General features: G+C 45.1%; 1 protein-coding gene across 1 annotated transcript in view; it reads left to right on the top strand.

The window, feature by feature from the left end:
* The window catches only part of LOC311234720 (inactive pancreatic lipase-related protein 1-like), a gene marked incomplete at both ends in the record, with an annotated part of 95,224 nt that overhangs the window by 69,417 nt on the left and 1,131 nt on the right, over positions 1-24,676 (top strand). Inside the window, 4 exons of the mRNA XM_084321964.1 lie at positions 9,202-9,321; positions 9,996-10,112; positions 11,209-11,327; positions 12,856-12,985. Of these exons, the coding sequence (XP_084178090.1) occupies positions 9,202-9,321; positions 9,996-10,112; positions 11,209-11,327; positions 12,856-12,985 (486 nt within the window). The remainder of the gene's footprint in view (positions 1-9,201; positions 9,322-9,995; positions 10,113-11,208; positions 11,328-12,855; positions 12,986-24,676) is intronic.

Raw genomic sequence — 24,676 nt, forward strand, 5'->3', positions numbered from 1 at the left:
ATCAGCAATATACTCTTGTGAAGAATGGGATGTCCAGACATGCGCTCCTGACTTTCTTGCAAGTTTATTAACAAAAGCACACAATGACTGCTTCTTAAAAACACTTGCTGTCGCTCAAAAACACTGGATGTATACAATAATTCAAGGTTTGAATCGGCGTTCTCCAAACTAATCTAACAAGAATGTCCGCTGATCGTATCCCGTCATTGGCAACGTGGATCCTTTACCGATGGGATAGTCCATCCGACGTAATCTCCTTTTTATTCTTCATCATCATCTTCTCTTTCAACCCTGATCTTGTGTCTTGATGGCCCTGTATTTGTAGCAGGACTGGGTCCAGCCGATGACATCACAGCTAGTGACATCATAACAGGTTTTCCTCTAATCCACAAACAGTTAATTTTCAGTTTGAAAATGTAGGCGTGGCTTAACGCTAACTGCCCTGCTGAAGACAGTATTTCTTTCCAACTCATTTTAAGACTAAAACATTGTTACTATTACATTTATAACACATGATATATGAATATTAAGGTACTTCTCTCAAAGCCACATATTTAAACATAACACATTAACCGTTTTGTCCCAGAGTAAACCACAAAGCTGACATTCACATGAGTTATTTTCAGTTCAGCATATCAAGATCTATATTACCTTATTCATTAAACTTATTTACCTAGATTTCTTTAAAACAGCATTTCAGTAATAATTGTACTTTAATCTGGTTTAAATTGAATATAGAAAAAGTAGGATGATCACTGTACAGTCTGTATCAGTTATTGTCTTGTCATGTGGTGTTAAGTTATTGTCTTGGGAAGTCTTTTTATGTATTATTATTGTATTGTTTGTGATATGTTTTGTTTCATGTTGGATAAAAAAAAAGAAAGAAAAATAAAATAAAAATATTTGACAAAAAAAAAAAAAAAAAAAAACATTTCTAATGTGTCCTAATCACTAAACATTATCTCCTTCTTCCGCCTGTGGTCTGGTTCCCAGCAGAAGTTGGAGCTCTTCACACCTCTGAGAGAAACAGCTGATGAGCCTGCTTATATGCAAATGCCTTAGTCTCCCTTCCAGTTACACTCACTGCATGTTCTGATAACTTGCATTAGTTACAGAATGAGTTATTCTTAAAAGATATATACTTTATCCCACATAATACTTTGAAGATGTATTACTTTAAATAACTTTTTTTAAAAGTCTTGATTCAACCAGAAGCTTTATTTCATGATTATATCTTAAGTAACTTTCAAAGAGCAGCCTAGCTGCTCACACTGTTGATACAGATGTTTATCACGTATACATGTGATTTGAATGTCATCACCGTTATTGGCCAAATCATTGTTTTGAGTCTTCGGGGGTGAATCATATCCCTTTTCCTTCTGTTGTGTGTTGCTTTGAAGCTGACTGAGGTGTCTGAAAGACACCTCGCGGAGAACGTCATTGACGAGGGCCTGAAAGACAGCAGGGGCGTTGGTCAGTCCAAAGGGCATTACCTTGTACTCGAAGTGGCCGAGTGGTGTCTTAAAGGCCGTCTTCCATTCGTCTCCTTCCCGGATGCGGACAAGGTGATAGGCGTTCCTGAGGTCCAGCTTTGTGAAGATGGTGGCACCTTGCAGGGGCTCAAAAGCAGAGTCAATTAAAGGCAGGGGGTACTTGTTTTTGACTGTGATATTGTTGAGACCCCGGTAGTCGATACAGGGGCAAAGGGAACAATCCTTCTTGGAAACGAAGAAGAATCCTGTGCCGACAGGAGAGGAGGAGGGAGTGATAATGCCTGAGGCCAAGGACTCGTGGACGTACTTCTCCATCGACTCCCTCTCTGGGCGTAAGAGGTTGAACAGGCGACTAGCGGGGAGTGGCACTCCTGGGAGTAAATCAATAGCACAGTCGTATTGGCGATGGGGAGGCAGGGAGAGAGCCTGTTGTTTGCTAAATACTGCCTTTAAGTCATGGAAGACAGGAGGAATAGCAGACAGGTCAATGGTTTCGTTGGGGAGGTGAGAACCAGCGACCCCTAGTGGCGGCCGAGCTGATTGTAGGCACGCAACGTGACAGTGAGCGCTCCAGCTGGTCACTAAGCCGGTAGGCCAGTTGATGACGGGGTTGTGTAATTTGAGCCAAGGCATGCCAAGGACAATGGGATTGTGGGGAGAGCTGGTAACATGAAAATGAATATTCTTGCTATGATTTCCGGATAACAGGAGGCGGAGGGGTACGGTGTAGCGAGTTATTCGCGTGAGCAGTTTTCCGTTTAACCCACGGGCGTCACGGGGTATAGGCTGGGCGTCCGTAGCGATGTGGTAGCGGGAGACTACCCCAGCGTCGATGAGGTTCTCGTCGGCCCCTGAGTCGACCAGGGCGGACAGCGGGAGTGATTGGCCATTGAGACACAGCGTGGCGCTGAATAGCATGTTTGGACCGGAGTTGGGAGCGATATCAAGACACGAACAGACGCCCAGCGTTACTGTCGAGCTCCGTCGTTTGGGTGAAGCGAGCATGAGACAACGGAGTGACCTAGTTGGTCGCAGTATAGGCATGCCCCCGTACGGCGTTCGTTGGGGGGGAGGCGTGAGCGGTCTAGGTCCATGGGCTCGGGGGAACTACTTTCAGCACGGACGGCGCGGGGAGAGCGAGTCGGGCAGGGTATAGGTGGACGAGCGGTGCTAGCCTTCTCTCGACGACGTTCACAGAGACGCATGTCCAGTTCCCTGGCCAAATGGATTAGCTCGTTTAGGGAGTTTGGTCTCTCTTTGGACGCAAGTTCGTCTTTTAAAACGTCGCTCAGGCCTTGGCGGAAAGTGCCTCGCAGTGGCGTGTCCCCCCAGTCGGAGCCGGCTGCCAGGATGGGAAATTCGATAGCGTATTCACTCACACTGCGACTTCCTTGGCGGATCGTAAACAAGCCGGAGGCTCTATCCGAGCCACCTGGAGGGTGGTCAAAGACTTTGCGCATGTCGTCGATATACGCAGAGGGGAGAATTATTGAAGTGGAGAGCGGTGGCCCATTCCAGCGCAGCACCCGTGAGCAGGGCCGACAGGTAAGCTACCTTAGACCTATCGCTGTGAAATGTGTGTGATTGTTGTCCGAAAACTAGCGAGCACTGGAAGATAAAAGCTCGGCATTTGGAGACGCTTCCGTCATAACGCTCCGGCGCGGGGACATGAGGCTCCCTGTGCAGGGGAATCGCACCAGTGGGGGGAGAGGCTGGTGGAGCTTGCTGAGCCGCGACGTATGCCTCGAAACGGTCGTATTGTCTTTCTCGCTTTGCAGAGCCGAGTGCGAGAGCGGCAAGCTGAGCAGTGACGGTTTCTATGGAGAGGGCGAGTTGGTCTACTCGAGCGGCCTGGCCGTTGATTATACTCACGGACTGCTTCTGAAATCTCCTCCATTCCTCGATCTCGTGTGCAGCTGGTTCTGTCATTTTGGTCGTGGTGTTCTGTGAGAAGTGGGTTTAGGAACACAGCCCAATCGCTGAACACAGGAGAGGAGAATGGAGCGTTTCAAGGGGTTTTAATTGTATTTCCCAAGCAGACAGCAGTACAATAGGAATGTGCAATAGAACGGGGTTAGAATGTTCTTGGGGGGGTGAGGATAGATGTACTGCGGCTGCAGCTGTGGGCAGAGGACGCAGGTCTGTGTCTGGAGAGAGAGCAAGAGCACCTCTTGCGTAGCATGGGACGTCCAGGCAGGACGGCGCACTGGAACGGGGATCCTAGGTAGTGATGTTTAACACCACGACGACTTCTGGTCAGCGTCGTCGAGTAGAAGTAGGATCCTCATCAACGGGGGATGGGATACAGCTGTGAGGAGTGAGGTGGTGAACGTGAGGGGAAAAGGAGGGGGAGTGAAGTACGCTCGTGCTGTGACTATGACAAACAGTAAAAAATACAGGCATAAGCGAGCATAAAAAATGTAATACAAAAAGATAGAGGTAGCAAGGTATATATAGGGTAAATCACAGTTTTTCAGTAATACAGATAATAAAATAGAATAGATTAGATAGAGTAAAAAAGTGCGGTTTGATTCAGTTTAAAATAGGCTAATAATAATATAAAAAATGTGTCATGCTCACAGTTAAAATGTTTGAATTAAGCATAACTTCTTTGCCTACATCTATAGTTGATTGGCTGCTACAGCTTTCCTTTGAATGTACAATAGATCCGTACAGTTTATTGTCCAACTCGCCCCAAATTTGCTCGATGGGGTTGAGGTCCAAACTTTGAGGGGGCCAGTCCATAATTTTCAATGTTCCAACAGATTCCCCCTGTTGCAGATAGCTTGTTGCCAAACTGTTCAAACTTGGACTCATCAGTCCACAACACTTTATACCAATCTTCCTTTGTCCATTTTTTGTGTTCTTTTGCAAATTTCAGGTGTTTCACTATATTTTTCTCTCTCTGTAATGGTTTCTTTGTAAAGTAAAGTCCTTGTTCTCCCAGTTTCCGACGCACAGTTCTTGAAGACACTGTTGCAACATTAGTCAGTCATTGTGGTGTTGATCAGTTCTCGTGAGGTCTTTCTTTTGGTCCTTTAGACTGAGAATTATGAGATGCTTCACTTATCTGAACGTTTATTTTTCCTACCTCTCCCCTTTCGGGTTTTGATATGAATTGGTGTCATCGTGGCGGTCTAAAGTGTACTTTACAGTGATTGGACTGAAGGAACATGATTGTGTGACATTGACAGTGAAATAGGCCTAGCTAGTTTTTTGTAAGGAAAATAGCGTAAATCTCCTTATGATGGCTTTATTCTATATGGTTTATAGAGCATAATGATGACTTTGTATATATTACATTTGTTTTATGGGTATTTTAATGGTCAATTGAACAACAACAACTGAAACCTCTTAAATATGCCAAGTGTTCTAATAATTTTGGCCACAACTGCATATGCCAGGAAAGTAGCTCACATCTCACATTTCGATAATCCATGTATGTTTTTTTTCTCTCCAAAAATCACTACGCATAAATGTATTACACCTTTCACCCTAGGGTTAGGGTTAGAGTTAGGGTTAGGGTTAGTTAGGGTTTCTATAGTCTGAAAGGACTTGATGTGCTTGTATAGTTAGTTACTGTATACATAGAGCTATAGTTAGTATGGTTGTGATGTCTAGATTCTAGCAAATAGCTAGTTCCTTTGGCCAGATTAGCATGATCCTTTAGCCTGAACAGTATATCTAGCTAGCTATTACTGTGTAATCTAGTCTTACTACCATTATGTATTACTACCATACAAGTTATAGCTGGTCACTAGCTTGCAACCTAGTTTGCAAGTTAGCTTCCTCTTTAGCAAGCAAGCTAGCGCGCGCTAGCTAGTTAGCAAGCTAGCTCGTGCTAGCTATGTAGTTAGTAAGATAGCTCATGCTAGCAAGCTAGATCGCATTAGCTAGCTACCAGTTATGACTTGGACCAATGATTCGGTCAATATATGTGTTCTTTTAGGATAAGCTTTTGGCTTATCATACCTACTAGCAAGCTAACTACGGGAAAAATGGGTCCCCACGGCGTGAGTGATATGTCAGGTCATGGACCCCAGCAGGATAGAAAAACAAACACACACACACACACACACACACACACACACACACACACACACACACACACACACACACACACACACACACACACACACACACACACACACACACACACACACACACACACACACACACACACACACACACACACTTAACCTCCATGCCAAACTTCAGCATCATAGAGTGCAAACGGTGGCCGCTAGAGGATGGGTAAACTTCTGTGGAACAACCAACCAGTGGTGGAATCAAATCAAATCAAATCAAATCAAATCAAACAGGCGGTGTGAAGGAGAGAAACCTCAGATGGGTTGTTCAAAGGAGGATCCCCCAACTTGGATTTAGATGATATAGTGTTGCAATGGATGATAGATGGATGGAGAATAGAACAGGTGAATAATGAATAATTGAATGTATATATACATGTAATGAAACACACATATATATATATATACAGTATATACAATAGTATCTAAGGTAGGTGGAAGAAGTACACAGTTCCTTTACTTACAGTAAGTCACAGTAGAAATAAAGTAAACAAGTAGAATAAAGTAAAAATCCTCCATTCAAAATTACATCCTTGTGGCTTCCTGGTCATGAAAACTACTTTCTTGTGTGTGTGTGTGTGTGAGCACAGCGGTGTCTGTGTTTATTATTATTTCATGAAATTGGGAAAATATCTTCATTTTACATATATGTTCATTATGTCAAAGGCTTATGATTTGAAACACTCTAAAACAAAAGTTAGAGTGGTTAGAACCAACGGTGGACCTGGCGTCACTTTTCCTCTGCACCGCTCCCATGTTAAAAGGCATTTTTAATCTGCTCTCATTCATTAAATTCTAGATAGAATTACCAAATGCAATGCATAATACACAACGTCAGGGCTCAGTGTAATTTTAAAAGGTGATGTTACCGATGTAAAACACAAGGTGGCGCAATTCCTCTATAGCTCACTTTGCCAGCAACTAGGGAGAAGGGGGGCGGTGCTCATGCCGGCCAAAGTGACTGAAAGTGAACCATTTTGCTCCGGTGAGTGGGGGGGGGGGGGGGGGGGGTGCGAGCGAGCTTTCAACACAGAAGCACCATAAGATCCACCTCCCTCTGGTCTATCGCGTGTCACACGCTGAAATACGAGCCCCCCCGGCCCGCGTCGCTTCTATGAGGAAGTGTAATTCACGGAAGAGCTCTGGTAGTCGGCCGACCAGCGACCCGTGTTCAGAATTCTACCGGGAGATTGACTAATGATCGCCCGCAGAATATTCTAGTAATAATAAGCGCCTACTAACGTTTAGCGTCTCCGCTATTTCTGAGCAAATTAGTCAACCTTTCTTTTTTCTAATGGCAGATTCTTATTCAGAGGTATTTCGTCGAGTTTACATACGCTGTAATGTGGTATCAGAAATGTATAGAAATATGATAAATATGACTATTTATTCGTTTTTTTTCAATAAAAACAGACGTTTTTATTTGGTTACAATTCCGAAATATATGTAATTTGTTACAGATATATTGAGATTAGGCTATTACTGTTAATCATGGGGGAAATTTTTTTTTAAAAATAGTAAACAGTTAAAGTTATATGGCTTTGATCCAAGGCCCATTTTTGTCAAAATCCTTCAAAATCCTTAGGAAGCCACAAGGGTTAAGTAAAAGTAGAGAAGTATTTAATATTGAATGCACTTAAGTGTTACTGTAAAAGTGAAACTATGCACTTGTTATGCTTGTGTATTTCGGTGCTTGGGAGCGTTCAAACCTCAAACCATTGACCTCTAAAGGTTATGTTAAAGTGGTATGTGGTCCAGTTATACTGGCTTCTGATTACATCCTCTTGAAGTTGGCAGGCTTCAAATTTGAGGAACTAGTAAGTAACTGATTCAGATAAATGTAGCGGAAAAAAGTGCAAAGTTCCCTAAAATTAAAATACTCGTAAAGTACAAGTACCTGAAAATGTTTTCCTTAGCTACAGTGCTTGAGTGAAAACAGTCACTTTTCACCACTGCAACCAACCAACAGAGCAAGCTACTGAGCTGGTTGCAGGTGAAGAAGTACCATGGTATTTCCATCAATATCATGGTTTAAATTGGATTATTTACCAATTCAATATTTTTCGGAATAATACCATGGTATAGGTAATACCAATTTGGGATAATATAGTACAAAAGTGGTACCATGGCAAAACACTTTTTAGTAAGGGACTCAACCTTCTCAAATCTCTCACATTTTATTTATTAATATTCTGGTAGATATTTATAAACAACCCAGTGTTATGGTTTGACACCGACCCCAAACGCAAACGGCACAGAGAGAGTAGTTTCAGAGTTAGCCAAAATCTAGGGCTTGTTTATTTTACAGAATAACAGAAAGAACTTGGTTGAGAACAGAAACAAACTGGGATACAAGCATTTGAGGAATGTTGCTGCTCTGCAGCTTCTCCCGGGGGGGTTACGTTTGAGGAATCTGTCCGTGACGTCAGAGCCGCTCTGCAGAATCCTCCCGGCAGTACTCCGAGGTGGTAGCGGAACAGGGAGAGAGAGAGAGCGGGTTAGCTCAGTGAACAGTTGGGAACAGACAGGTGACAGGTGAAGTGACTTGTCCCAAACAGATAATCCAAGTGACAGAATCTTCAGTGTGAATACACACAGTGAGCAATGTCCCAACAATAAATCCAAGTGATAGAATCTTCGGTGTGAGACACACAGTGAGCAAAGTCCAAACAATAATGAATCCCAATGAATATCCAAAACAGGCAAAAAGGGTGAGAGACAGTCTGAACGAAAAGCAGGATCTCTTCAGTGTTTACACACACGAAAAATGATAGAGTCAAAAGACTGTCTTGCAAAAACTCACCAGAGCGCTGTGCGTGAAGAGAGCAGATCAAACAGGGCGAGCGCTTCGTAACGGGGAACGGGTTGTCCAAACGGAAAACTCCTCGAGAGTCCTGGGAGGCAAAGCACAGGGAAAAGCAGGCGACGGAAGGAACGGCAAATGCAGAGAATATATCAGAACGATCCAACAACACTAAATGGGGAATCAGGGTTTATAAAGCAAAAGGAATGCTTAATGATAAGCTGTGACAGCTGCGGGATGAGATTGACAAGCGTGTGGTTGGTGGAGCACCAATCAAACGGCATCTAAAGGAAGAAGCGTGTGGAGAGGAGAATGCAATTAATTAACCAAAATCTTAAAGGAACAGAGCGAGTGGGTGAGCAGCGGACCAATCATCACAGTACTTCAAGAAGCCCGTGGTGGGGAAAGAACCAACCTCACACCCAGAACTGTACTAATCCTCCATAGATTAAATCAGGGCAAGGGTCGTTTCTTTCATTTCAAAATGTAAATATAAACCACAATGCATTTGCTAATGGTAGCATATTCATAATTTTCAGTTGTTTCTAAGGTTAAATATGACAACTATGAAAGTGGGTTAACTTCCAAATAGAGTATTATCTACAGATCAAACTCTTCAAGGATGGTATAGGACAAGGTGAACATATCTCACACTCTGTCCAACATGGTATTAGGCCTTTAATAATTTGAACCGTAATCATATCCATATCCATCTCAGTGTACCCTACCATTTCTCTTATCTTAATCTTATGCGTTATTCTCCTAACAGTGAGTTAAAACGGTTAATGATGCATTCATCACATTTCTTGTACTGCAGGACTGGACCCAGTCGAGCCGTACTTCCTGGGTGGTGTTGCCATGGTGCGCCTGGATACCACTGACGCTGGCTTTGTGGACGTGATTCACACCGACAGTCTTCCCTTCAAGCCCAAACTTGGTGAACATCACATGTGGTCGTGATGATTAGTGTGTGTGTTAGTGTGTGGACTAAGAGCCCTTATGATCTCATATCTGCATTCTGCTTCTCTGCTTCAGGCCAAAACAGCTGGTATCCCTTTGCAAAAAAGTATTTTGGTATTTTTGTTTTCACAAAATTATGGGAATACCTTGATGTTACCATCGGTATCGTGGTTTAAATTGGATTATACTGTACCATGGTATTATTTAAGTGGTATCATGGTAATACATAACTGGTCATTTATTTATACAATGGCTGGTGCACAGCAGATTGCACACTCACTATATAAAACTGTCTTCATCTTTTATTAATATGAAATAAACGTAATGTTCTATGATGACAACCCTATTCAGCAATTAAAAACCAACATAACTAAACAGAAGTATTTGCCAGGTAAGGTAAGCACATTACTCTGATGCATATTAATAATATTTAAATACATATATACAACACATGAATACAGTTGTGTCTTACTGCAAATATGCAACATATCAATGGATGGATGTATGGGAAGTACAGTGTAAAATCAAGCTTAGACTTTTCCTCTTAGTTCTTCAAATCCTAGATCAAAGGTTTCACAGCTGACCTCAAGTGAACCGTCCCTGTTGATGAAGTTCCTTTAAAGCAATGACTGACTGCTGTGTCCTTGTCAGGCCTGGGTATATCTGAGGCCATCGGTCACTTTGACTTTTACCCCAACGGAGGAGAGCACATGCCAGGCTGTGGCAAGAACCGTGGTAACTACGCCGACCTGGATGCCTTCTGGCAAGGTGAGATGAGAAAAGATGCAACTTTTTGCACTTTGCTGAGTTTGCGCGCAAAGTGAGAAACACTTTACGGAGTAATTTGTTAGGCCTACTTTTGTTTACTAAACACTAAACTACAACTATTAATTAACCATGTTACATATTCCAATATCCCAAATTAAATGTAATTAAACCCAGCATATGAGTTGACCTTTGATAGAACTCGATTGACTCTGAAACTATAAGGCACAACGAGGGCCACAGGAGAACGACCCAAGGGCGGTGCTAAGCATCAGCGCGGACGAGCCGTTCCTATACATATCACACTGACTCATCTGACTCTATTTTCTCAACTACGTATCTTACAATGTGCACAACACACCATGGAACATTGGATTGGGCCCAATGGAAAAACAGTAAAAAGAAACCTCAGGCCTAGTTGTTCCAGTTGGACCTATCTGAACAAATATTTTCTAAAATGGTTGCTCGCCGCCGGATTCCTTTTGAAATGTGCCGCAGTGTGTCGAGGCTCAAGTGGCCGCATTGGTGCCGTGCCTGGGGGAGGGGGGTGGCGTCGAGGGCACAGCTGAATCTGCCACTTTTGATCTTATAGATAAGAGAGGGAGAGTGGGAGCCAGCCCCGCATAGCTGGAGGTCCTGGAGTGCCTGGTGCTCGCCCCACGCTGGGTGCAAAACAACACAGCCCGTTCCCCCTTTCTCTCTCTCTCTCTCTCTCTCTCTCTCTCTCTCTCTCTCTCTCTCTCTCTCTCTCTCTCTCTCTCTCTCTCTCTCTCTCTCTCTCCCCAACATACAGTATAGTCTCCACTTCACTGTCCCCTAGTTCTCTTTTATTTGTATTTTCCATTTTGCTCAGTATCTCCTTGGTAGCTTCCTGACTTGATTTGTCCCCCGCTGCCCCACACATCTATGACGGCTTAACCCTCTTCAGAAGACCATTAGTTCCCACTTACTGTAAGCCGGCTGAAATTCAAGACAGTTTATCTACACTTGCATCTTTTCACTTATTCCACCCCTCTCTTCCCACCCATGCCCTCGTTCTTTACATCTCTCCGAGGTAACACCCCCCCCCCCCCCCCCCCCCCTCTGTCCCCTTGTTCAGGTACCAAGAAGTTTGACGCCTGCAACCATGTGAGATCGTACCAGTACTACACCGAGAGTGTCTCAGAACGCAACGCCTTCCAGGCGTACCCCTGCGCCGACAAGGACAGTTTTGACAAGGTAAGTGTTTCAAGATCTCTTAACAAATCTGATTGGAGCGGCATCACAAGTATAAGAGAGTCATCCCGGGATGGCTGTGTTTTCCATTTCAAGTGACTCAGGGCTACGAAATTGGACAGAGTCAGAGGGAAGGGGAGCATTGTGTGTGTGTGTGTGTGTGTCTGTGGGGGGGGGGGGGGGGGGCTCGTAGCCCTCTCATAGCAGCATGCGTATGGGGGCCACCACCTGTCGCCGTATATGACATCGATACGGCTGTGAACCGTTTCTATGGTTTTAGAAGTTGATTCTGCGGGATTGGATTTTTGCGGCAGCGGTGGGGGCCACTGGGACGGGCTTCCCCCGTGCCGCTATGGGGAGGGTCTGTGTCTGCAGCTGTCGGCGTTAATGACAGTTTATCCCTGCTTTGGGCCCACGTCCCAATCAACCAGGGCCCATGGAGCCCGAGCATGACCTCACATGACAATGTGCCTGTTGAGGAACAACAACGCCTCCTTGTTGCTCACCTCGTAAACACCCCTAGGTGAACTTGGCCCGTTCCCACACTATAAAGCATAATAAAACCAGTGTCATCCTCGCATCCTTATTTATAGGGTGCTGATCTGAGATGCCTTAAAGTCAGGGTTGGCAGAGGAGGAATAGAAAGCCTTTGAAGGTTCTACCCTGCTACCTTTGAAGGTTCTACCCTGCTACCTTTGAAGGTTCTACCCTGCTACCTTTGAAGGTTCTACCCTGCTACCTTTGGGTAGAGTACTTGAAAATCCAGTAGTGTTGACACTAGAGCGCGAAATTGAGTGGAGAGAAGAATGCTCTCAGGCCTCAGGGACACCTCAGAGCGTAGGTGTAATTTCGGTGTAATTCTAACATAATAGCTGACTGACTTGTCATGGTTCACAAAACAAATATGAGTAAACAACATACTTTCTATTGTTTCAAATGGCAGTGGTTATTGAAGGGTAGCTAATAAATATAAATGGACTGCATTTATATAGTGCTTTTATACAAAGCGCTTTAAAACGTATGCCTCACGTTCACACATTAACTCAAACATTCACACACCGACGGCGGAGGCAACCATGCAAGGTGCCAACCTGCTCATCGGGAGCAGTTAGGGGAACTGGGAACCTTCCGATTACCGAACTACCGCTATACCTCCTGAGCCACTGTCGCCACATATACATAAAACTTGTTTTATCTTTAATTTAAACATGTTTTATCTCTCTGAGTTAGTTCACCTGCTGTACTGTACAAATTGAGGAAATCAGTGCTTTACTGACCAGATTTACACAGGACCACAATCTCAGCTAATCGGTTAGTCAAAAACACCTCTCCCAGCATTTAAAGCTAGGCTAGCTGATCCGTATCTGCTTCCATTCATTTGTGCTAAGCTAGGCTAGTTTGCAGCCGGATAGTTTTCACACAGAGAGGAAAATGGCATCTATCTTCTTGGCTGACTCTGGAGAAGATGTTAAGCTCATTTCCTCTACCTCTTCTATCATACCCTGTTGCATCTTTCTTCTTGTCCTCATAGAAAGAATGCTTCGCATGTACTACCACCGAGTCCTGCCCTCTGATGGGCCACTACGCTGACAAATATGCGACTGGCAACATTTCCGATATTAACTTCTTCCTTAACACGGGCGATTCCAAGCCCTATGGACGTAAGTACACCCTTCTACTTGCATCTGACACTGATCAACACCTCTTGAACCACACACACACATGCACGCACGCACGCACACATTTTGTCAGTGGGAAAATAAGCTTTTTGGAATTTTCCCCGTGGAATTTAACCATCATAACTAATAATATTGGTCCATTTTATTCCAATGTTTACAAACATTACAAATATAAACAAACCTTTCAGTCCATAGATTATTATCCTGAATCCTGAATTTCCTCAAGGGGATCAATAAAAAAATATCTTATCTTATCTTATTACAGAATGTGAACAAACCCTGTATGGAATAGAATAGAATAGAATAGAATAGAATAGAATAGAATAGAATAGAATAGAATAGAATAGAAGTACTTTCTTGATCACCAGGGAAATTCAGCACTACAGATCGCTCCAATAGCATAAATCTGCAGAGCCGTACTGCCCAATGACTGGGTGGGGCTTCGGGGCCTGTACTGTGCGTGGGCGGGGCATCGGGGCCTGTACTGTGCGGTGCACTACTACGCATGCGGATGAGGGGGGGGGGGGGCTCTCTCGCTCTCGCTATGTGTTACTGGTGCGACATTTATGACATACACAACATACGGAATCCGATTAGATTAGATTAGAATTAGGAATCCGTATGTTGTGGATATTACGAATTAGGGCTGACCTCCCCATCAACCTGGACCCTCTGCAATTTGCATATCGCCCCAACAGGTCCACGGAGGACGCCATAGCCCATGTGCTGCACACAGCAGCATCACACCTGGACAAGAAGCAGGGGAACTATGTGAGAATGCTGTTCATCGACTACAGCTCAGCATTCAATACCATAGTCCCCTCCAAACTCATAGCCAAGCTCAGGGACCTGGGCTTGAACTATGACCTCTGCCAGTGGGTCTTGGACTTCCTGACGGGCAGACCCCAGGTGGTAAGAGCCGGCAACTGCACCTCCTCATCCATCACGCTCAACATAGGGGCCCCCCAGGGCTGTGTTCTGAGCCCCCTCCTCTACTCCCTGTACACACATGACTGCGTAGCACAGCGGAACAACAACACCATCATCAAATTTGCTGATGACACAGTAGTGGTGGGCCTGATCTCTGCCAACGACGAAAGGGCCTACCTGGAAGAGGTAGAGAACCTGTCACAGTGGTGTCAGGAGAACTGCCTCTCCCTGAACGTCAGCAAAACAAAAGAGATGATTGTGGACTTCAGGAGGTCGGGGGTCAAGGACTACAGCCCCCTCAGCATCGACGGGGCACCGGTTGAGAGAGTGAACAGTTTCAAGTACCTCGGAGCCCACATATCCGAGGACTTGACATGGACCACACACATTGACAGTGTTGTGAAGAAGGCACGACAACGCCTCTACTTCCTCAGGCGCCTAAGGAAGTTCCAAGTCAGTCAGAAGATCCTTAGGAACTTCTACTCATGTACAATAGAGAGCATCCTGACCGGCAACATCACCTCCTGGTTTGGGAATAGCACTGCACAAGACCGTAGCAGACTACAAAGAGTGACACGTTCAGCCGAACGCACAATTGGAGGGGGGCTTCCCACCCTCCAGAACATTTACAACAAGCGGTGCAAGGGGAAGGCTAAGAGAATTATTAAGGACTCGAGCCACCCGAACAACTGCCTCTTTGAACTGCTGCGGTCAGGCAAGCGATACCGGAGTCTTAAGGCGAGCACAGAAAGACTCAGAAGAAGCTTCTATCCCCAGGCCATCAGGCTGCTAAACGAACAATAAACACTATGTAACAACCATCAAATGCACACAGCACACACACCCACACGCACACACTCACTCAAACAAACAACACACTGCAGCACCCACTCTCCACACTTTAGATCACACAAACACACTTTACACTTTATATTTATTGATAAAGGATTTGCACTACAACTCGTACACCTACTGTGAATTGTACCTAAATTGCACCTCGTCCCATTTCTGCCTTGCACTATATAGTATTGTATATTAGTACACTGCACAGTATTGTATATTGTATGGTAACTCAGTTACGTCCATTCTGCATCGAACATTGTACATATGTCTAAACTGAACACTGTGACCTCATTTTTTTACTTCTAATTTTACTATGTTATTTTATTTCATACTTATCTTGTCTTGCACAGTCTCTGGAGCGTAACAGTAAGAAGCATTTTGTATAAAAGTATTCTGTACTTCTGTATGACAACTATTAAAGAAACTTGAAACTTGAACTTGAAACTATTAGTAGATTAGTCGACTAATCGGTCGAAAGGAGCCGTAGTCGACTGGCCAACCTCTTAGTCGAATATATATAAAAAAAAATATATATATTTATAATACTTTTTTTTTTATTATTATTTTTTTATCATCATTCTTTCCAAAAGAAAAGAGGCCTAGAAGCGTGGCTAACGCTAATGGCACGCATACCAGAGGCTAACTGCCTACAAAAACAGGCATAGAGGCACTGAAAGAGGATTTCACCCATCTAATGAACACACTAGACTAGACAAATATCAAGATGTATCCATCAGTGGACCAATTGCATGCTTTTGCAGAGGACAAGAAGCCTTCAGTCGACTCCTTCAGACATTAAGCACCCCCCACAGCCCAAAAACTTTTATTATTATTATTATTATTTTTTTTATTACAAATATTATACCTTTTTTTTTTTTTGTCGACCAATAGTCGACTAACGGCAAATTTTGGCCAATCATAGTCGACCATCCAAATCCTTAGTCGGGGACAGCCCTATTACGAATATACAGATATAAGAATCTAATCTACTCATCTAATCTAATCTAATCATGACATTTATGACATACATGGCATACAGATACACAGTACTGTTACATTTGTGATTGATTGAAAATTGTATTAACAGATTGCAGAATGGGTACAATACAGTACAGCTCAATACACACAATTGTTAAGGGGATGCAGACCAGAGAAAGACTTTCGTCTTGTTTACATCAGGGTCCCCCATTTTCAATTCATCATAACATATATGACATACAGACAGTAGTTACTGAATGACATTGATGTGACATACTATAAAATCAGTTTATTTACAGTGCAATGACATTGTTCTGGATTACTGTTACTGTACAGTTCAGTCATCTTTACCTTCTGTTTGGTATCCACAGTTTAAAACCTGACAGTCTTCCCTCTTGTCTGACACCCACTCTTAATGGTTTATATGGTATATATCAGTAAACACAATGGGTTTGATAAGGTTTGATAAGGACCCCACAGAGATGCAAATATTCTATTCGAATCAAGGTACTTTCTGTGTGGAGTTGGCATGTTCTCCCTGTGTCTTTGTGGGTTTCTTCCAGTTTCCTCCCCGCAACTGACTGTGGTGTTTTACAGTTCAGACCGATCTGGTACAGTAGCTCTGACTGTGGGGTTTTACAGTTCAAACATACACAGCCTCCGGCAGAGGAGAGGATAACAGCTCTGTCGGGCAGCTGACCATATCTCCTCCATCACACACAGATGACCAGATACACATTCCACACAGGTTCAAGTTGAAGAAGTTTAATTTTAATGTACAGAATAATACAGACTTAAATGAATGTTCAATTCATCAAGACATTTACAGACATACAAATATACAGTACTATGTAAGAAAAAAGCATCAAGTCATGTTTATCATTTTGGACTAAAATAGAGGAATGATACTCAAGGTTATAAAATGCAGTTGTGCGCACTATAAACCGGGATTTGATTTGATTGAATAAGCAACACATTTTACAATGACGATGTGTATTGCGGTGGACAATAACAGATAATGTGAAGTTGAACACCTTGTGAGAATGGTTCATGTTAAACATAGCTTTATTAGTTCAACATTAATAAAGTAGTCAAAACGTGGGCCAATATAATAGCAACTTCACATTCACATAGCGTTAGTTGGGTGTTTACAGGTAATATTAGCTAACATGCGTTAGCTAGCTAACGTTAGGTTAGTGCAGAACTAGCCCCCAGCTGCAATCCCGGAGCGTGCGTTAGCTAACGTTAGCTCACCACTAAAGCAAATTGCAGACAGAAAATAGGCCCTAATGTCCAAAATAGCGAAGGTGCCCCGGCCTAAGGTATTTACATTTTCACTGAAAGACATATTTGGTTTTTTTTCAACGAAGAAGAATGAATGTTAAACCAGAGCTAGAAGTAGAAACTCATATTTGCTCATATATGCTCCACACGCATGCGCACTATGAAGCCCCGCCCAACATCGCATGCGCAGTAGTGCACTGCACAGTACAGGCCCGATGCCCCGCCCACGCACAGTACAGGCCCCAACGCCATGCCCACGCACAGTACAATCTGCGGCTCTGCAGATTTACCCTACTCGATCGCTCACAGTAAACAATAGGTAGTCAAAAATCTAAAATCACGAATAAGAATAAAATACAGTCAGGGATATACATTCTGAGATATGTATATACATTCTAAAATATACAGCCAAAAATATACAGTAATATACAGTACAATGTAGGCCTACAGTAATACGTGCAAAATTGTAAAATGTCGATTTAGAAAATAAAAGTCCAGGAAGATTTGCCAGTTGTACTGTCATTCTGTGCTAGTGATCCAGTGAGGCACAGTGATGTGTTATATAGTCTGATAGCTGTTGGAATGAAGGACATCCTGTGCTGTTCAGTGTTGCATATTGGGAGTCTTAGCCTGAACGTGCTCCTTCTATCGGCCAAGTCCGTGTGTAGTGGATGGGGGGGGGGTTGTCCATGATGGCGTGGAGCTTAGCAAGGCTCCTCCTCTCTGACACCACCACTAGACTAGAGAGTCTAGCTCCACCCCCACCATGTTACTGGCCTTTCTGACCAGCTTTTCCAGCTGATGCTGGTGCCCTCAACATCCTGATCCTATTAGATCTTAGTGCAGCCTTGACACAGTGGGTCACTCCATTCTCCTCCAAAGGTTGCACCAACTGGGTGTTGAGGGCACAGCACTTGACTGTTTTTTTTCCTATCTCACTGACAGACATCAATTTATCTCCCTCTCCGGCCACACCTCTTCCCCCTCCCCAGTCACACAGGGGGTCCCCCAAGGCTCAGTCCTAGGCCCCCTGCTCTTCATCTGCTACATTCTCCCCCTCTGTCACATCATTCGCAAATACAACCTCAACTTCCACTGCTATGCTGATGACACCCAAATTTACATCTCTACACAATCCCCCCACAGCCCTCCCCTCAGTCACATTGAATCCTGCATCACTGAACTACAAACCTGGATGACCCATAACCTCCTCAAATTAAATAGCGACAAGACAGAACTCTTCATCATCGGCACCAACACCACCCTCACCAAATCCGGACCCATCACACTCACCATCAATGACTCCACCATCACCCCCTCACCCCTAGTCCGCAACCTCGGTGTCATCCTCGACCCCACCCTCTCATTTGACCCCCATGTCCGCTCCATTGTCAAAACTTCATATTTTCACCTCCGCAACATTGCCAAAATCCGTCACTGCCTCTCCCCCTCTGCTGCTGAATCCCTCATACACGCCTTCATCTCCTCCTGCTGTAACTCCCTCCTCACTGGCATCACCTCCCGCTCCCTCCATAAACTGCAGATGGTCCAAAACTCAGCCGCCCGCCTCCTCACTAACACCCGGTCGGTCCCGCGAACACATCACTCCTGTCCTCCACTCCCTCCACTGGCTCCCGATCAAGGAACGCATAAACTTCAAAACACTACTCCTCACCTTCAAAGCCCTCCATAGCCTGGCCCCCCCCCTACCTGACTGACCTCCTTCTCCCCTACCACCCCACCCGTTCCCTCCGGTCCTCTTCCACTTCTTCCCTCACTGTCCCGTCATCCAAATGTAGCAGGGTGGATTATCCCTGCTTTATGGGAGTGGTTGTACACGGCCACCTGGTAGCGGGATGCAGCAGAGCTGAGTCTAGCTGGACCCCCGACTGTAGGCCAGGAATGTCGAAATGGAGGTCGAACAGCAGGAGCGGATGGGGCCTAGGATTCACTGACCTAGGGATGGTACTCTGGTCCTTCTTGCCTTCCAGGGCGATCAGCAGTAGCTCCCCACACACCCCCACTTCCCCCAATATTTCCTGAGCCCTCCCACACCTGATGGCAGTAAGATGAATAATGTTTTCGCTCCCCAAAGCAGTACCCTTCCTTTAATGACCTGTAGAGACCGTTAACCATAACCTATAGGCAGGGGTGGAGACAGGGTTAAATAATAATGAGCATTACCCCGGCAGAAAATGGTTAAGACAACAGACTCAGTAACAGACACACACACAGTGCTCCCGTTCAGTATTTGTTTAGTGAAGCAGTCTAATTCCAGTTACAATTAAATACAGTCTGATTCAAGTTAATTACGCCCTGGGCACCACGTGCTCTCGCTCTGTAACACAGACTAAAGTGCTTCCCACACTGAGCTAGACACAGTAACAAGACCTTTCCTTTAAGGGTTTATATATACTGTTCCACTACTCCATAGGTGGGGAGAGAGGGGAGGAAAAGGGAAGGGATAAAAGGGGTTACTGAATGGGAATTTTATAAAGGAACACACATATTATTACACTCAAAAGAAATTAACATTGGGCCCACATTTAGCAAATAAACTCCTATATAAAACCGGCTGTAATGGTTGGGGCGCCCCTTTACACTGCTCTCCAGTGTGCATTCAAAGCACTGTTTATCTTCACTCTTCACTGTCTACCGAACACGTTTCAACACTCAGAGAGCTGCTACTTATCCAAGATGGTGGGCCCAAACTCAGCACCGCTAGTCCGGGTGCTAAGATGGCCGACGGAGATCCCGCGATAACAGCCAGCGGGGCGGAGTGGATGCTGGGGCAGGTGCTGCTGGCAACGGCTTGAAGAGGCTGGAGAAGCGTGCAGTGTAGTGGCGTCCTCTGCTGGGCTGAAGAGGGGAGCCGTCGCACGTGCTAAACTGTGGTGCTCGCCTAAACACAGCTAAACTGTGGGTCGTATTGAACCCTCCTACTATGATGCCTATATACACAGCTAACGCAAGGTGGCCAATGCCTATCACCTGGTCTTCGGCTCTGCTTGCCGGGTGAAGCCTTCACAGTGTCTCTGGCCCACGAACCAAACGCTAAGCTACCGCAGATATTTCTGGAATAACCCGTTTTGTAGCTGAGTCTTATTCCTTTATCCGGTGCATTAATCAAACGCTCAACTACCGCATGTATTTCTGGAATAACCCGTTTTGTAGCTGAGTCTATTCCTCGCACGCTCGCTCCTCTGTTGCTCCTGGGATAGACATCCTCTCTCCTCTGAGTAGAACGTCCAAGAGGAAGTCCTTCTCTGGTGCACTTGCCGTTGAACTCCCTTCTTCCTCGTCTGATGTCCTTCCTGCCGGCACCTGTAGTACTGTCTCGCTATGAAACGCCAATGTTTTGAATAGGAGAATCAAAGAGCAGCAAGTTAATAGCCAATGTCAGGGAGGAGTGATCAAAGAGAACCGCACGTTAATTGTCCATGTCCAGGAGGGATGATCAAGAGCGGTCAACTGGTTACAGCGTCCTTGTGAACACAGGGAATGCAAAAGATTACGTTTGCCAACCTGAATAATAGCCAGACATATTCAGGTTGCTACACAAACTCAAACGTTTCGGTGACCGGGCATTCTCACGAGCTGCACCCCGACTCTGGAACTCCCTCCCTCAGACCATCAGAGACTCTCCCTCACTCTCACTCTCCACCTTCAAATCCAGACTCAAAACCTACCTGTTCTCCCAAGCATTCAACCTGCCTTACCCATAACCACCCTCCTCCAACTCGCCACCATTACCCCCTGCCCCACGTTCTCTCCTCTCCTGCCCCCCCCCCCCACCCCCCTTGGTTTTCCCTTACTCTCCTCCCGACTGTCTCCCCTACTCACTCCCGTATTTGTTATCCGTTACTCATGGTTTTATGTTTCCTGTGTATTCTTATTGTCCTCCGTTTCCCTGTGGTTCTGTTTCTTTGTTTCTTTTTTTGCCTATTGTTAGCGACTTTGGGTCTTTGAAAAGCGCTATACAAAATAAATGAATTATTATTATTTGCGTCCCCCGCTCTCAGTCCGCTGCCCCAGCAGGTCACTGCATACAAGAAGGCTGTTATGGTTTGAAACCGACCCCAATAGCACAACACAAGACAGGTATGAGAGTAAGCCAAAACAGGGCAATATTTATTATATAACAAAAAGCGGCACAGTCCCTTTAAGGGAGAACACAAAAAACACTAGAGTCCATGAAATATGAAAACTGCGGCACTGTGCCTTTAACAGGCGAACAGGCTAAGGGACTAGGGGCACTGGAGAGGGGGACAGGGACAGAGGCCCGGAGAGAGGGGCTGGGGACGGGGACAGGAATCCAACGGCGGAGGCCGGGCACAGGGGCCCGACGGCGGAGGCCTGGCACGGGGACGGGGGGCCCGACGGCGGAGGCCGGGCACGGGGATCCTCTTCCGTCCCTACACCGAGTAGGGCTCTGCTGCTCAGAAAGGAATCCTCCTCCTCCTCCTCGGATGCTGCAGACGGGCAGCGCAGAACAAAGGGGGTCCCAGGGGACCGGGGCGAGAACACGCCATCCCCCCGTGGAATAGGGAGCGATGGCGAGCCGGGGTCCGAGGGAGAACACGCCATCCCCCCGTGGAATAGGGAGCGATGGCGAGCCGGGTTGACGTCTGGAGTGGGAACACTGGAGTCCTCCCGTAGAGAATTAGAGAGTGAAGGCGATGTCCCACTCCAGGAAACGGCAGTAGATGGTAACGTACAGAACCAGCGTACAGAACACAGAATGACCCGACAAGGACTGGAGGGAAGTCTGCAACCTAAGTACTCTCCCGAGCTGATCGCAAACTCCCAACAGGTGCGTGAAGGTAGAGGAACAAGAATGTCCAAAGGTGGGGGCTGGTGAAGAGTGTAGACAGGGAAAAAAGGTCCAGGGACAGGCGAATCCTCACAAGGGCACCTGCTACCACAGACTCGTAGAACATCCTCAACATCCTTGTACAGATGTTGAAGGATCTCAGCCTTCTGAGGAAGTAGAGTCGGCTCTGGCCCTTCTTGTAGAGTGCCTCAGCGTGTTCAGTAAGGAAACAGTGTTTCAAAGAGGGGGTTTGGGGTTGGAGGGGTTTATACTGTGATCACAGATTGTACCTTTAAAGACTCATGTGTGAGAGGCTATTGTACGCTAGTCTGTGTATCTGTGTATTTGTATTTGGCGAGTCAAGATGGCTGGTCTGGGTTGAATGCACATCACTCTGTCACTACACTCTATAAGCCCACTGGCAGTCTCCAGGGAAGGGGAGAATCCTAACTGTAACTGAGGGGTACAATTCCCTGACTGTATTGATAAGTATGGTATCATTAAACCACTACCGCTTTATGTACTTTAATTACTGGCCATACAGTACACGATATATGAATATGATGAACACTTCCCACAATGAAATCGGTTCCACACAAAGGTATAATCAAGTATTTAATGGAGCAAAGGGTACATAATATACTTTACATTATTCTTTGAATGCACTTGTAAGGCAAAGGAATGTGCGTAGGCAAATCAACAATGAATGTCCATTCTCTGGTTACGCAGGAGGTAATTATACAACCTGAATCTTAGGGAATTATATCTATGGTACACTAGTAATATAGCGGGAGATACTGGAAGGGTCCCCCTGGTTGTAAGCCAGCAGGGGTAGAAGATCTGTCGGTAGTAGAGAGTCTGGTCAACGATGACTAAGGAGACTCCAGGTACAGGAGCCGGTGCAATAGCCTCTTGATCCACAGACGAATACAGCTGTTCTCCGTAGACTGTAGCTCCACAGTGAAGAAAGCTAGTCGGCCTCAGGCTCTCTGAGGCGCCGACTCGACTTGACTCCTCGCGGGGTAAATCCAACACGTGCAGGCGTCGGCGATTATCCGCTCCATAAATCACAGGACCAAAGCAAATATATTCCAGCCGCAAAGGGCTATGCAGTCGTCGGGTAGATTAATCCAGTGTACATGTCCATACGGTTCTCGTCTAGGTCTCCTCGGGTGAAAGCGCCATGTGGTCAGCCCAGCCTGGATAAGAACTCTAGCTAATACGAGGAAGCGTTGGAGATGCTGGTCACTGTAGAACTTTAACCGCACGATACACTATACACAAATAGACTATTATTGACTTAATAGAAATATGTCGCACTCGACGGTATAGCGCCAAACTCTGACAATTCAGTTATTAATTCGCACGCGGTCTCAATGCTCTATTCTGGGGCCAAACAGGCCATACTTCACCGCACGTTGTATCGTGGGTGAGGCTTCAACTTATTGGTAACTCACTAAGGGGCTTCTGTATTCACCTGCGCCGTATTTATACGCACGGTGAACAAACTAGTGCCAATCTCATTTCTGTCGCGTATCCCTGGGCAAGGCCGGGCATGTCCAGACACGTCTTGACGGTGACTTTGAACCTGACTCCGGAGGCCGGTCCCTGGCGCCGGTGGACCGCTGTCCAATAGGAGAATGAAATATTATGGTCTGAGCTAAAGGGATATTCCGTGTATATGTACAAGGAATATACAGGGGATATCAAACGATATACAAATACTATGCAATATATATCAATAAATAAATATATATATTCGGTTTAATCTGATCCTTTGTAACACTAACCATGAGATTCATTTTACTTTCTTTAAAAGTTAAATACTAATACTTGTGATAATTTAAGAGACCAGTCACAGCTGTAGAAGTAGAAATGGATGTGGCGAATTATCAGGTGCCCCATTATGGTTATATAAATTGAGACATCCCAGTCATTATGGCTCGGGTGCGCACTGCTGTCAGACAGAGATTCCAAAGTTGAAAGACATGTGCAGGCAGAGAAGCGTCTTGCTTCTATCATGGCAGGAAGTACAGTATAGGCTAATACATTTGTATAGCCTAGACAGAAGCACTTGCAGGCTTTGCCCACTAGGGTGCAGGTGTAGGCAGCTCTATGGGTGCCCTTCTAGTTTCTTATGTATTGTATATGTAACGGATGGTACCGCTAAGCACAGTCACAAATAGGGTGACCAGGTGTCCCCCTTTTGGTTGTACTGTCCCACCATTTCACCAAATGTCCCGCGTCCCTCATATTGAGAGGATGTCCCTCTTTTCGAAGCCAAAATAAACATGCGTCTAAAAGCCCCTCCCTACAGACAGTAAACGTAGCAACCTGCCTCTTGTCCACACACATTGCTCTGATTGGTTATAGTACTTTAGCGTGCTGCTTGCCTGCTTGTGACGTGACTGAGACTGAGTCGTGACGCTACCTCATATCGCAAATCTGATTGGTCAAAAAAAAACGGAGAATACAACTTGATTTGATTTGATTTGATTTGATATTTTTTATTTTCGTGTCTTACATACAGATGTATGCCCAGCCCATATGGGCTTACAAGACACATAACAATAAGTATATAATAATATACTTTACCAATTACTTAACAAATGACATAGACCAAGATGGCCATAAAAAAAGAAAAATACAAGAAAATACAATAAAACGTAATATAACACAAGCTGTACTCAATGTAAATAAACAGAAAAACAGAAAAACAAGGTGAATTCAAATACAATTATATAGGATACAGTGTGTTTTGTCTCAGGTGCCATGCCTTCTCCAAAAATCCTGCAACTTGAAGTGGACGTGAGTCTCACTTGAAA

The sequence above is a fragment of the Notolepis coatsorum genome (assembly GCF_963971535.1).
Source record: "Notolepis coatsorum genome assembly, chromosome: 9".
Taxonomy (NCBI): Eukaryota; Metazoa; Chordata; class Actinopteri; order Aulopiformes; family Paralepididae; genus Notolepis; species Notolepis coatsorum.